Raw genomic sequence first — 15,769 nt, forward strand, 5'->3', positions numbered from 1 at the left:
GAAACTCACTCAATGTACTGTAGCCAGATTAACGCAAGCTATATAACCTCGTAACTTTGAACTATAGTTCTGACTCAATGTCATCACTCATCAGCAATAGACCTACAACAATATAATTGATTACAATATAATCAATATAAAACGTGAGCGTCGCCAAGGATGCATTCTGTGGCCACGTCTTTTCAATTTGTACACAAAAAGGATTTTTAGATTTAATGAGAATTGTAATAGCATCAAGATCGGCCCCTTAGAACATTACGATGACACTGTGTAGGCTAGCGGTCGCCATCTTGTCCGCTAGATAACGGTAGAACAACAGCACGTTCATTTGCAAAAACTGTCAATGTGTTTCATGGTCAAAAATTGTAATTTTGCACAGTTTTTATTTTGTGACAGTTGTCCTTTAGACATTGAGGCACACAGACACTCTTTTAAGATGTCTTTCCCCGTCTAATTGCACCACGAACAAGTTAACAATATATATAGGCCTATATAGGGTATATGATATAGCGTTACCTATTGAAGTAAACATTAGGAAAAATTTAATATGAAAATTTATGCAAAAATGATGAAAGCAATCCTAAAAATAAGTAACGTTGTAGGGCTGGACCACCTATGCAGATAAAAGTTGATGGAACAGCAATTAAACAAGTAAAAAGTCTGAGTACGCTGCACTGGCATCAAGTAAAATTGCCACCGAAACCCGTAAACGAGTTTTGAAATTTAATCTCTCACACTCCAGTCGACTTTTTTGTACAAGTCAGAGTGTTGGACAATACCTAGATCAACAATGCAACGTTTGGAAGCCTTTGAAAAGTGGGCATACCAAAGAATGCTCAAAATTTCATGAACAGGATGTCCTGTAAAGAGGAACAATAGAAAAAATATTTTTCATGCTTCTTTTAGATATTCCTCCTTCTCTTTCTACAAATGTACACGCTGTGATAACTTTTTTTCAAATTATTAAACAGCTGAATGTGCATTGTACATGTTGAGCGAAGGAAGCTTTTAAAATCTTGCTGGGTTTAATGCGACAGATTCGTGTTTTACCACGGAAAGGCAGCTATAATTTCTTAAAAAAGGTTTCTCATTCAACAAATGAGCATATAACGACTGAAAATCGAAGAAGAAAATCGGAAAAAAGTAAATCTTACATGCTCTCAATATATAGGGTGGGATGGTCGATAACTATTGCAAGATTAGCATGCAGAGGTGTAGGCTACTATAATGTCTATTTTGTTGCCATTTAGGCGAATTTCCGTTGTTAGACATAAATTTTATATACTGATATATCTTGCTATAGGTCTATGCTATATTCTTAAATCTTATATATTGCTGTTAATCTTTATGGTTTAATTCTATTCTTGTGTTTCCATTATTTAGTTAGCGATGTCTTTGCCTGCATGAGTGCATGAGAAAATGCTTAAATGACATATCCTCTTTTTGACGAAGAGTTTTGCAATTGATACGACAAACGCTATGATGACCTAACAGGATACAACAAAATGTTTGCTTGTAAAATTACAGTACTTCACTGCTGTTAGGTAATTCTATATTCGGTTGTGTAAAGATAGCCTCTCCCAAAATGCATGGACGTCTTTAGAAACATTTAACAAGGTGTCGTTATGTGTTATGCGCTTTGTAAGCTGTAGTTTGCTGTGGACCAAAAAACGCTAAATCTTTGAATGTGATGTTTTGCTGAATTTGTAGAAGTTTCAAATAATTGTAGGTAAGAAAGTAATGCAGGATAATTAGCTAACGCGTAGTATAAGATTACTCGCATCAATAATAATGAATTGAACCTCAAATTGATAGGCCTATTATTTTGCAAGGCTGCGGTACCGGTATTGCATATATTTTTTATTACTGGTATATTAGGCCTATATATATAAATACCGGTACCGGTATTTATACATATATTGTGGTAGTAGGCCTATTGCGGTATTGCATAAAGTGGGGTAGATAGATAGTTATGCTACATGGAGGAGTTTAATCTCAATACGAAAACAGTGTTTTAAATTTCACAGTAGGCCTATAGACCCGATACTTTTTAAAAATGCTGAATTTCTTTGCTTTCTGGAGAAAATTTATTATAGGCTAGATATATGTTTGTTAAATATAGCCATAAATAACTTTCTTTCATTGTTCATAAATTATTTATGATAATGGCTATTTCCAAACACAATGCGAGAATAAAATAAAATGTTCTCACAAAACCAGTCAAACATGATGTTACCTCCATAATTAAACTTATATCTGGATTTGGAAGAGCAAATCGGTCGTATTTAAACGTGAGATAGGCTACATCTGGGTGAAATTTAAATGTCGCAAACTTCTGTTGAGACTTTAGGCTAGGGTTGCCATACGTCCGGATTTCCCCGGACATGTCCGGAATTTTAATGTTCAAACTGCGTCCGGGGGGAAATGTTAAAATATGCTTAAATGTCCGGAAATTTTAAAATTGTTTGTTGCGTTACGGGTAATAATTTGATTGTTACGTCATAAACGACAATACAGCGCTCTATTTGGGATACAATGATACATGGATGAGTGGAGCTAGGCTAGTAGCTGAATCCTTATATCTTGGTCGATATTGCAAAATTTAGAACATGTCTGAAACGATAAGAGCGTATATTCGCTGAAGAAAATTATAAAGCAGTAGAAAAATAGCGCAACAAGAAGTCTGTTGCAGACCAAATTAGAATACCAAGGAAATTGTCGTTTGTTTAATGCTTAATGATTTCGAAGTGGGCCGCGGTTTTTGTTCGCACCGTCAAGGTGGGGCATTGCTAGTGTGACGTCATATTGACAGACAATGTGTTCATACCTCATTCTAAAACCCGCTAGTGGGCACTAAAGAGTGTCCGGATTTTAGGCCACGAAAATATGGTAACCCTACTTTAGGCCCACTCGTTATTCAATTTTATGAAAATCATTAGGCTACATATAGGCCCACAAATGCTATTGTAGTATTAAAGCTGCAGGTTGTATTATTCCCGAAGTCTTTCCCCAGTTATTTTTTATTAAACAAAGGGGAGAATCAGGTTAAGTGTTTTGATTGCTGATGGCTTCAATTACACTTTCACATGTGACTGAACTCCTAATCGCGAGATTTTTAAAAAACAAGAAGGAATTCAAAAATACTTTTTACAACTATAAAATGGTTAAAAGCTTTTTTTTTAGTTTGCAGTTGTAATTTCTTGTAAAATGTCATTTTAGTGATTATTTTCATATAATAAGTGGACATAATCCATGGCGAAAGTTTTGGATGCATTTCTTGATGACAATACTAAAGCATTGCTGTAAGTTCATATGGTAGTATTTTTGTATAGTTAATTAGGCCTACTCGCATAATTACCGATTTACGGAGCTTTATTTGTCTTTGTTATAATTGTTATTTTTTGCCTATTAATTAATTCTGCATGTTATATTATATGTCTACAAGTTAGTGATTTTACTTTTTGCTTATGGAACTTTTGCAAAAAAAAGACATAATTGAAATATCAAAAGTAAAACTTGGCATTTAAAGTGACAAATAACAAATAAGAATAAGGTCGATGCAATAAACAATATTAAGTCAAGCTACAGTAACCTATAGCCTAATGGTATCGTTTTAATCACAGATGTTCATTGCACTCTATGATGTAACACTTTTACTCTTGTCCACTCAATCATTGCATAATCAACACGATTGTTCAAGATAGTAAATGTTCATCATATGCAATGTTTTTCTTACCTCTCATTGATAAAGAAACCAATGCGAACAAAAGGGGAAATTTTCAATGCCAATATACGTCATATGGTACCACAAAGTTTTGTGAAGTTTTGTCGCTTGACACGTGGTATTATATACACTAATGTACTTTAAATGGAAGAAACTAATCAAGCAGTTTAAAAAACCGTTGGTAAAAAAAGAAAAATTTTTAGCAACCATCTGGTGACAAAAACGTCTTTTGTAACGCCGTTAGTAAATCAACCTGTCAGTGATGACTCAGCGTATTCTGGTATGAACTACCGGAATTACGTTTTCACATGCCGGGTTTCCACGGAAACAATAAATAAAAGCAGTAGCCATAAACCTTTTTTCTGAAACACCCATCTCCTGGAGTTTTGCATCAAAATCTCTCTCTGTATATGTTTTATGATTGTCTGTAAATATTTTTATTTGAAAAGAAACTATATTACGAACGTTTCACGTTTAACTACGCGACATATATTTATTACAAAACATAAAGTACAAGAAAAACAAAGCAAAATCAAGCATATTTATTCGCTCATTTCTAAAAGCAGCAGGTTCAAACTGATGCGACCCTTCCTGGAATTTATCTGCAAGATATCAAACGCTGCTTTTAAGTCACGTGACATACCCCGATCTTATTTATAACAAGTGGGTTATGGTATTTATTGCGCATGCGTGGTTTACTTTGCTGAAACATTGCTCAACAGTATGAGCCGTAGAAAACGTAACTGCTCCATTTATCAAAAACTATGCCATAAAAACACACGGAAATTTGTACGTAAGCCGTGGACGTGGAACAAGTATGAAGTTGATATATATTTTACAAATTATCACGGGGGCATTTGAAAACCTATTTTTTACTACGCAAATATTTTTTTCTGATACTTTTATACCTAATATAGAATACCAACCCCTGACAAATATTTAGTTAAATTTTAAGTATGTAAAAGTAAAAGTGTAATAAAGTATAGTAAAAGTAATAGCATAGTAATAAAGTATGCATGACAATTTATATAAATATGTTGTTTTAGTCAAATTGCACTATTTTGGCTAAATAGGTAAGCGGGAAATCCCATTTTGCTTTTAATAAAATTGTTAAATCTTAAACAAAATTTGTCTTTAATTGGTACGCCAAAGAGTTAATGTAATCAGTTATGACGATTTATAGTTAAACTTTTGCAGTTTAACCAATGGTCAAAATTGTGTTATGTAGATTTTAATGTGTATGAGCTGTAGTGTTTTTTTTTTCTATGTAAAGGTCGTTCGCCGTAAAATTTGCTAGTTTGTTTTTCGGCTTTATTTTCAAGAAGTACAGGTACATTTTCGCACAGAACTCTCGCATAAAAAGTAAAACCGCCTCCGTAATTCCGATAATCGACAATATCGCCATCTTAAGAAATAAAAACGAAAAAAAGAACTATGGCTTAGACCAGGGGTGTCAAACTCAATCGCACCAGGGGTCAAAACTCAAAACTTATTTAACGCCGCGAGCCGTAAGGATAAAACTTGATTGAACGTTTCATGACACGAAACATGAATTGGAACAGGCAGCGAAACAACACCAAATTTTTCATGTTTTTGACGATTTTTGACTGGGCTATATTTGATTATTCTTCTCTTACACCATTATGTTTCATTCATCTTGCAAAAGCATTACAGAATTAACAAACAATAAAGAAAAAAGCAGCCCAAATTACAAGCGTTAGAATAAATCGATTTATTCTATCGTATGATGGGGCAACTGCTGTGCTGCTGTATTGTGCGGTTTGTTATAATCTTGTTTCTTGCTTGAAAAAAGTACGTTATACTGTACAATGATCTAGCGGCCCGGAAATAGTTCAATGTATAAAGTAGCATTGTTTATTGTAAGTTTTATTGTAAAGCGGGCCGGGAGTTTGACACGTATGGCTTAGACCTAACAGAAAGCTTATGAAAATGTTTGGTTTGGTGTAATACGCAATTTATTAGTTTAGTTACGATGGAATGCAACTAAGTTTTTGGTTATAATTTGGGCATCGTGGTTCCGTGCTAAAACAGGCATAAAGTATAACTTACCATCTGCACTTCAAATTAAAAATTGATTGAGTTATACCTCGCATGAAACTACCTGGAAAATCGTATGTCTCGAAACCTTTCCGAACTTATACTGTGGTTATGAATAGAGTTGTTAAAAGCAGTTGGGCTAATGTCCTTTTGACTTCTGGCTTGCAAAAAAATAGCCCATGCAGAAGAAAAAGCAGGTCTGAAAACAAAAGTTAAGATGTCACAATACGATCTCTAGTATAGACTGCGCTGTTTAACATTAACGCGGTAAGACGCCATGATTCGTTCAAATATATATGATTTTTTCATTAAGCTAAATGATTAAACACGGTTTCTAAAATGACTTAATAAAGCCAGTGTTAGTATTTTTTCTCTTCCATGTCAAAGCAATATCTGAAATAAAGCAATTTAGTCGATGCTCTCCTATAATATAGCTATAGCCTATATGTTAGTAGAAAACAATGATTTAGCCTCCTGCTATTTTATTGGGAAGCTTTCACATTTCAATTATAATTACTACAAAATACCTTAATAACGACAGAGAACAAATTTAATGACATGGGCGATTCACTTGGGTTTTCTATCGATTTAAAGTCATTACTCATTACAAATCATTGACGCAACTTCTGTTTGTTCAATAACGGACCTTGTTGGTAGAAAAAAACAGTTGACAACCGATTGCAAGCAATATTACTTGGGGTCTGAGTCTGAGCAGCAGTTCTAGCTATATACGTCACCAAGAAAACTATAAATTGCTCCAATTGGAGATAGGCTATATAGACTATTTTGGTTTTTCTCGACGCCAGGCAAAATTTATCACGCACAGAATTTGGCTCAACCTGGGATTTGCCAGAAATGGAGACGGTCAGAAATTGCAGAAACCGCTTTCAAAAGAGAAGGCTACGGCTTTATTTATGGTTACTATATGCACTTCTTAATATACCCTTAAATAAAGCGACATCAGTTTAATGACATCTGTAGACCTAAGAATGTGTATTTTAGACCAATTATACGACGAATGCAAAAAAGTAAAATGATATTATTTCGCTGACAAAATTAAATGGTCCAGAAACGCAGCGAAGAAACTTTTCTTGTGTTCATTTAATTTTTAATGGTATACCGGGTTCATCAATATCAAAGTATTGTCAGGTTCTTCTTTAGCGCATGAACAGTAGGTTATCAAACATAAAATAATGAATAACGCAACAAGTGGAAACGATTTGCCCCACAATCATGTCATTGACTATCTGCCTTGGTTTTTCGGGTGAGCTCAGCCTAAAACGTTTTCACATAGCTGTGAGATACAGTCACCCGCTTTATGTTGCAACTTATTTGTTGCAAAGCGTCTGCATACTTTGGTTATATGGGCTTGCTGTGGCTAAATACTGAGCGTGTATAAAGTGTGTTACTTGAGCAAAACAAGATAAAGATATATATTAGAATGAAACCTTAACTTTTGGTTTTCAAATAATAACATATTTTTCAGCGAAAAGCAAAAAATGACTCTTATCTCCGCAAATAAGAGAAAAAGAAGATTCGGTTTTCACGCAGCTCATGAAAAGCAGATTCTAAAAGAACAGTACGAATCGTATTTCCTGAACGGATTTACAAACGCAGATGTGGATGATTTAAGAGAAATTTTCGAATTCTATGACGTTGATAACAATAAAACAATGGATTTAACGTACGTATTCATGCGTGATAACAGAAATGAAAATTTTTAGCTTTTTATAAATTGAGTGGGGAATAGAGCATAACATTTCTGTTTTTGCATTGTATAGAATAAGGTACGCTCTATTCAATTAAATTAAACGCATTATTAAAACTATTGAAATAGAGAGCTGGACAAGGCGTTGCGTGCTCTTGGTTACAATCCAACAATCGACGAAGTGGAAGAAATGATTGCAATGATGGATATTGACGGGGACAAATCGATTGACTTCAGCGAATTCTGCATGATTGTTGGTCACATGACTGAGCAAAAGGATGAATTTAGCGATCTGAGGTATGTTGTACGATTACCTTTTTATCTAATTATGACCTGCTGTTTATTACTTTTCGCTTTGACCGTCATTAACGCTTAAGATAACTTTGACAAAAGTGTTTTTTGCTTGCAATTGAAAAATTAAAGCTTGTTTTGTCTTTATTCTGCTTGATCAAGTGATTATGTGCTGATCATTCGTTTAAGTTTCATGGTTTATAGTTTTTTTGCTGTTGCCGTAAAATAAACAACTAGATGTATGATTTTATTCATCGTCAGTTTTTATAAGTTATAAATCTTCAAATAAACTTGATGAAATGTAATTTTATGCGTGAAGGATAAAACCTAGATCTATGGTTTTATTCACCAAACAAAAATGTAGCTTACGATTGTCAAATTTATTTGCATCGTCAGGGAAGCTTTACGCTGCGTTGAACGAAACGAAGATGGTGTGGTGAAGGAAGAGGATTTATTTAAGCTAATGTCAGTCCAAAGCGATGGAATGTCGATTAAAGAAATTGAAAATATGTTAAAGTAAGCTATGGCTTAAATATCACTAAAATCTAAACTAAAGCCTTCAACAATCATGAAGGAAATTACCTGCCTTAATATTTTTTCGAAGTCCGAAAGCGGAGTAGTTTTGTTATGATGTTTATAGGTTCTACACCAGATGCACAGTGGAATTCGTTTATGTTGTAGAAGTTCCAGTAGGCTATTATTCTTTCCAAGTCACGTCCCGTTATATTTTTGTAGGGTGGTAGCAAAAGATGGCGTGATTGATTGCGAAGAATTTATCAGAATTATCAAGAAAGCTCAAGAGAAAAATTTGGCTGATGACTTCACAACATCAAAATCCAACGAAACACACGTGCCAACAGACATAGACTTTAGAACTAGCACTGTCGCTGACAAAGTTAGTTCAAGCAGCATTAAAAAGAAATCGAAGACAACTGCATCAAAGAAAAAGAAAAACGGTGGTAAAGTTAACCTACCAGGTATATGTACCTTGATTTGTTCTGTTCACTTGGCCTACGAGCACGTAAATGAGTTATTGTAAGATCCTAACAGCAACTTACGACAAAGGCCTGAAATTACATTTAACCCATATGATATTGTTTACCGCCGTTTACAGATAAACCGTGCAACGTGGAAGCGATTGATTCCGTCTTAAAAGCACTTGGTGGACCGATACTTCTGACCAGTGCCATAATCATTACTTCATCGGCCTCTAAGACAAAGCCTCGGCAAAAAAAATCTCGATGGCCATCTGTGAAAAGAATTCTAAGTTACAAAATGTACGCTGACTTTTTTTACGTTTATATGTTCACTTTAGGGGTGAGTCGGCTTAATTGGGTCGTAAAAAATTTGCCTATTTTTAGAATCGGGCTTATAGCGAACGTCGAAAATTTTCCGCCTACTCCATCCGTAGTTTTTGAACACTTAATAGGTAGTTTAATTTTCATGGATAAACGGCCTTCATCTTTTCATACACATCCACCAATTTTTCTTATCAAATTATTTGAGAAAGAAGGCCTACTCTACATCTCTATTGCAGCGTGACAATTATGTACTGTATATATAGTACGGAAGTGGTAATTTCGTTTGAGTGTTTTAAATGACTGACGTTTCAAAGAAACAATTAGCAACGGGACTAACTGCAGTAAATAAGCGGCATATTTCCGGTATGAACTTACGACTGACGTAATTGAAATGCTTTTGGTATAGTCGGCCAACTTTCGATATTTTATTGTTATACAATGACATAGACCTACGTGACGCCAACAGCAATAGTTTGAGTTGTTGAAGAAAATGGGCGGGATTAAGATGTTGATTTAGTTGACTACAAACTTCTACGAGGAGTCTTTGGCCTATAGATGTATATTACAATGACTCGCTTGTATCGTCTATTTTGTTTTAGGAACGAGATGCTTTTAGCTGAATCGCCTTATATTTTGCCTTGCAAACACGGAAGTTAAGACGCAAAGCTTTATAGTGTTATACTATTGGGTTATTAATTAATTATCAATGAATAGACAGTCTCGGGCCTCGTTTGAATAGATTCACTTTCTTTAAGATCAACGCCTTGGCCGGAATACAGTTAGTCTTTTTCCACAGAAAATATTGTTTTTTTTTCTGGGTGGGAATTAGGCACTGCAACAGTTTCAGGCGATGACAAAAAATGCGGAATTCGGGCAACTTTCATTTCTTAAAGATTGTAACTTTGCCAAATTGCGACGTCATTAACAGCAAAACACGACAGGTGTGATGTGATAAAACTGAATTCGGTGCAACTCATTCCGTCACACAGTTATACCTGGTTATTTTTCCATTATGTTGTCACTTGCATGCCAATGCATTCTGACAAACTCACAAGCTTAGGCCTAAGATTGATTGACAGGTGGTGGTGCGCGGCAGGAATATCAGCGAATCATCTCTTAGGGGTAATTAATACTCACCATCGATCGGATGTTTCGTACAGATTGTTATGAGCTGGAAATCGGTGACAAATTTTTATTTAAAAACCTATATGACTTGCCGAATGTACCTACTGGATTTTGTGAAAAACTAATCCGACAGAAGAGTAGACTACTCTATTCCCAGCCTTGATGTTTTCGTATAGGTCTTTATATGCAACAAAGTACCTAAAATACTGTCTGTCAATAAAAAAAATAAAAAATAAATAAATAACTAAAATAAAATAAAAAACAAATAAATGATGTTAAATTTTAATTAATCGACAATTAATAACGACAAGCTATGTATGTCATTGTAGCCGAAGTATTTATTTAAAAAATGCTTTAGAAAATAACAAATACTTTCATTATTCTGTTTCAGACAAGAAGAGAAAAAGAAAGCTCAGGAGATGTCAAATCTAAGAGATGTAAGCATCGTTAATGAAGCCACTGGTCTTTTGAGTGGACGAGCTGTTGCTGAAAAAGTTCATACGAAAGCAAACTTGCAATTTATATCACTTGTCTAAAACGAAGTCTCGTTACGTCACACAGCGATGCTTTTTGAAACTGTGACATTTAAAATTCTTGTCGTTTTTTTGCTTCTATTCCTAAATGTGATTGCTTGGTTGTTTTTCCTTGTATTATGTGCTATTGTTTCTTGAAATCAAGATCAAACATGTAGTTTTGTTTATTCATTATATCTGAAAGGTGAACGGTTTTCAAAAGACAAATTAAAAATCGTAAAACTTTTTTACCTATGTCAGAAAGGTTTCTATAAAAGAATCTCTTGAATGAATGGTTTGTAAAACCACAGATTATACGCGTTACAACTTACTGTACAAGATAATGTTAACAATATTTTTGCCAAGCTTTTCGCTTCGGGGTGACGACGAGTGTGTATTAAAGCGGCAGATAAACTTCAATGGTCATTTAAGACAAGAATCAGTGGCGAAAATCTGTCCAAAATATTTATTGAAGAGGACAGATTCGAAAGTGCAAAAATAAAAGAGTGATGAGATAAACAACTTTGCTGTGCTTCGTTTAATCCCAAGACCGAAATAATCTAAACCGCGTAATTAGAATTGTAAAACTTTGTTCTAAAACAAAGTTCAAACATTTGTTTGACTTTGTTGCCCAGACTTTCAAATTGCCTTAAACATGAAAATTGTGGACAATTTTTAATGTTTTTTACGCTGCTACCTCTGGTTTGGTGACATTTTTCTTTTGTGGATGTAGGGTGTAGGCTATTTATATACATTCCCAATAGGAGAAAAAAAATGTAACTGCTTACAAAAAACTCAAATTTTTCTCATTGCGAGCATTGTATTTGCTATAAAAAGTAATTGCTTCATCGCAGTCAGAAAATTGGCTGACTATGCTGCGCCAAGTCAGCGAAGTTTCTTTTCTTGTCAACTTACAAACGATTGACAACAACTTTGGCTACTGAGTCATATTGAAATGGTTGTACCCCAATAACCATGTGTAATTATATCACTATCTCATTTAAACGCATAAAAGTTCCTCTATCCTTTTTTTCACAGTACACCTGAAGAAGCAAGCTTATGCTTGCGAAAGCTCATGTCGAAAAATATAAAGTTAATCGTAAGAGTGCCAAACTATATCCTGTTTTTATTTTACTTTTTTATTTTAAAGTGATTGTCTACATAAAAATCCCACTCTATGGGCCATACCTTCGATGAAACAATTGCGATTATTTATTTTTGTTTATAACCAAAAATTTCATCCGGTTACATATTTTAGATATCTGTGATCTCAGACTGCATTGGCTGGCTTTAATCATGCAAACGCAATTAATTTGCTAACTTATTTCAAGTAACATGTATTGACATAAATCGTAATTCTCAACATGTTTCGACTTTCAAATCTTATCCGACGTGAGAAATATTTGGGGGTAAGGAAGAAAGGAATTACATTGCGGCCCCTCCAACAAAAATATTGGGGGTACATACCCCACCGCCCCAGGATTTCCGCCCATGACAAGAACTCAGCAAATTACTTCGAGTTTATGCTTACAATATAAACTTAATGGTGATATAACGTATACTTTGCTAAATACATCGATTTTCACAAGTTGCTTAACTTTGAACATTTTGTTTGATATGTCGCTCTTCCCGTCGCTCGTAGTCGCTCTTCCCCGGAATTAGTTAGAAAATTCCACGTGAAAAAATTAAGAAAAGCCTTTTCAAAAAAGTTTATCATAACTTCGCGACACTTCAGTACACACAGGCCCTGTGTATAATAGAATTAAAAGAGAGAAATTTATTCGTAACAGTTTTAAAAATACACAACTGAATAACACTGTGTCATTGACAAAGATTTCAAGAATTAGAGGTTGAAAAAGGTATTTCGGCGGGTGAAGAATATTATACCGCATTTCTTGTTGAAGTCTGTATATCTTGCGCTAGGTTTTTGGTGTTTTATTTTTGGGAGCACTTGTTTTGCTTCACTGTTGTGGTAGACTGGTATAGCCGAAGAACTTGTGCGGACGAAAACAATTTTTTTGTTTCAAAGTTTTGCCTCTTCTGATTTGTTGATCGTTAATCTTTGGAAACAGGAAAGTTTTGTACCGGTTGAGCTCGCCTGCCACTTGATTAGATCGAAAGAGATGCATCCGACTCACACCCGGATAGTTATTACTAATGATCGAGTATAGGCTATACACTAATAACTAATAAGCTGCCTAGACTTTGTGCCTGTAGTGCCTTCTTAATGGTAGCGACAAGTAAGACGCTACAGTTTGTTGTCTTAAACGTATATTTTCATTACGAAACTAACCTCTGATGTTTCGGTATAGCTGAAATCTCGCGGATTCCTTATTAATAGCTTAATTTTGCGGCAAAATGTATTTTGCAAACTTATAAACTTGCGAAGGAGTGTCTACGGTGCAGTAAACACGCTTAAAAATATAAAACGAACACAATTTTACTGTTACGCAATTGTTTTAGGGTGTAGGTGATTAAAAAACCCAAATTTTGCTCATTGCGAGCATTAATTGTTTTGACGTGAAGTCAACATAATTTTTACTTATAGCTAGGGGAAACCAGTGTAATTTGGACCCCTGTGTAAATCGGACCAAGGCTGATTTCAGACTAATCGCGGTAGGTGACGTCACAAACATCACGCGACATGGAAGACGTCAGCAAGAAAATGTGGCAGCAGTTGTGTTTGGTCTCGTTTCTTTTGTGGTCTAGTTACGAAAACGCAAGTAAACTATTAGGGGTGCTTGATCTTATTTTAGGTCATGCGTCATTTCAATATAATCGGAGGCTAGAGGCAGGTAGGAAAATAATTTAAACGTTTCGAGACAACTAAAACATTCGCAGATACTGTACCATGACAGTATTAGACTGTCAGTTTAAAATTTTAGTGAAGAGCCTGAAAGAAATTTCAGCTTAGATTTGTGTAAAATGGACCGCAATAAAACGTGTAATTTGGACCCCCCCCCCTAAATTACACGTAGAGGCAGATAACATTACCTGTTTTCTTAGGATATTAAACTTTCATTTTGTGATCCTTCTGATCTTGAACTTAGTACAAACATGACCACAAGAGCTGAGCGTAAGAGCAAAGGAGTGTATGGAAAGTGGGATGAAGAAGCGATGCGACATGCAATAGGGGCTGTAAGAGATGGCACAATGGGTATAAAAAAAGCAGCCGAACAGTTTCATGTCCCCAAAACGACTCTTCTAAGAAGTAGGGTTACCATATTTTCGTGGCCTAAAATCCGGACACTCTTTAGTGCCCACTAGCGGTTTTTAAAATGAACACATTGTCTGTCAACATGACGTCACACTAGCAATGCTTTGCCTATCCATTGTATACCGGAGTGGATTTTGAACATAGTGTCGTCATTCACTAGGCTTTTGGGCCATCTCTGATTTGACCTCTGGTCAGGCATACTATATTTTTGTGCTTAAAGAACGAGAAGCTTCAGAGCAACGAGCCTTATCAGACAAATGTGGTTCATATTTTACTAGGAGTATGAAACTATTTTGGATTCCTATCGTCAGTGACAACTAAAGTAGTAAGACAACAAGAATAACTAAAATAATGCATTTTACTTGGAAACAAAACAATGTTCAAGCATTTGTAAATTTACATAATCGTCCAATCATACTTTTCTGTAGACAATACTTTCTTCAAGAAGTCTTTATTCGACTTTAATTTCTCATAAAAATCACAGCAGGAAACGTCCGTGTTAATTTCGCAGGTGATAAGGGCTTACAAATTCAAATGTTTTTTTACAGAAGGAAATGCTAACAAGTACCGGTACGAAATAAGTTCTTTCAATAACCTAACTGTAAAAAGATCACCTTCTCCTTCTAGCCTATTATTACTGAAATAGCAAATGCGCTAACAATCAACTCACTACTGGACCAATTACCCGCTAGAATGACGTAACAATAACTTTCACATTTAACACAAAGAAACAAGAACACGCATCGAGCATTGTTCTTCAGCAAGTTGGCTAAACAGACCTATCACAGTGTGCTAATATTCGTGTAGTGTGGGGCAATGCTGGCTCACTAAATGCCAAAGCGGGACTTTTGGTTGACTAACCGGGACGCCGGGACAAAGCCTTAAAAAGCGGGACTGTCCCGGCTAAAACGGGACGTATGGTAAGCCTACTAAGAAGACTGAAAAAGAAGAACAAGATTGCTCTTGGCAGCCGCAAGATGTTAGGAAGATCTACTGACCTCCCGGAAGAGATTTAAAACCAATTGGCAAAGCATATTGAAGATATGGAAGCCAGGTTTTATGGCTTGACATTGATGGACCTTCAAAAGCTTGCATTCCAAATTGCAGAAGCTAATAACATTTCTACTAGATTCAACAAAGAAAAGAAAATTGCTGGCTATGATTGGGTGAAAGGATTTCTGAAAAGGCATCCAGAAATATCTCTTCGATCCCCGGAGGCAACATCACTAGCGAGAGCATCCGGATTTAACAAACCACAGATAGCTAAGTTTTTTGAACTCATTCATGACATTTATGAAAAGAACAACTTAACTGCTGCCAGAATTTATAATATGGACGAATCTGGGATAAACGTTGTTCAGAAATTGTCAAAAGTTTTAGCTAAGAAGGGGAAACATGAAGTTGGCTCGATAACTAGTCAAGAGCGAGGACAAAATGTGACGGTTATTTGCTGCATGAGTGCAGCAGGAAATTTTGTCCCACCAGGCTTCATCTTTCCACGAGTGCGTATGAAGGAAGAGTTGAAGGATGGAGCTCCTCCAGGAAGCATGTTCACTTGTCAAGTGAGTCATGTTTAATTGTCTAGCAATCCTACCAGGCAAAACCCATCTTTTCTATGTTGATGCTATGTGTGCCGACATTGAATCTATGTAGGACTGTCAAAATGGTGGTTGTTACCACTGGGATGCTAAAGATGTCAAATTTTATAGCCTGCACTATTTACGTTTGCTAGTGTTTTCAAATGTTTCAACCAATTGGGCTATAAATTAATTAAACTATGCTCATACTGACAATTTGTTATTTGTAAAAATTGGTTTTATTATCACTGTATGG

General features: G+C 35.4%; 1 protein-coding gene across 4 annotated transcripts; it reads left to right on the plus strand.

Annotated features, from left to right (window-relative positions):
* The first annotated feature begins 3,181 nt into the window (after positions 1 to 3,181).
* On the plus strand, positions 3,182 to 10,966 carry LOC143465075 (uncharacterized). 4 transcript variants are annotated; one of them, XM_076963219.1, is made up of 7 exons: positions 3,182 to 3,302; positions 7,269 to 7,466; positions 7,620 to 7,787; positions 8,178 to 8,297; positions 8,517 to 8,758; positions 8,896 to 9,058; positions 10,599 to 10,966. In XM_076963219.1, the coding sequence occupies exons 1-7, from the start codon at positions 3,253 to 3,255 to the stop codon at positions 10,741 to 10,743; spliced, it is 1,086 nt and encodes a 361-aa protein (XP_076819334.1). In that variant the 5' UTR covers positions 3,182 to 3,252; the 3' UTR covers positions 10,744 to 10,966. The 4 variants fall into 4 exon arrangements, with proteins under 4 accessions (XP_076819334.1, XP_076819335.1, XP_076819333.1 ...); XM_076963220.1 differs by lacking the exon at positions 3,182 to 3,302 and adding an exon at positions 4,706 to 5,536; XM_076963218.1 differs by lacking the exon at positions 3,182 to 3,302 and adding an exon at positions 6,444 to 6,699.
* The last annotated feature ends 4,803 nt before the right edge of the window (positions 10,967 to 15,769 follow it).

The sequence above is a fragment of the Clavelina lepadiformis genome, chromosome 7 (assembly GCF_947623445.1).
Source record: "Clavelina lepadiformis chromosome 7, kaClaLepa1.1, whole genome shotgun sequence".
Lineage (NCBI taxonomy): Eukaryota > Metazoa > Chordata > Ascidiacea > Aplousobranchia > Clavelinidae > Clavelina > Clavelina lepadiformis.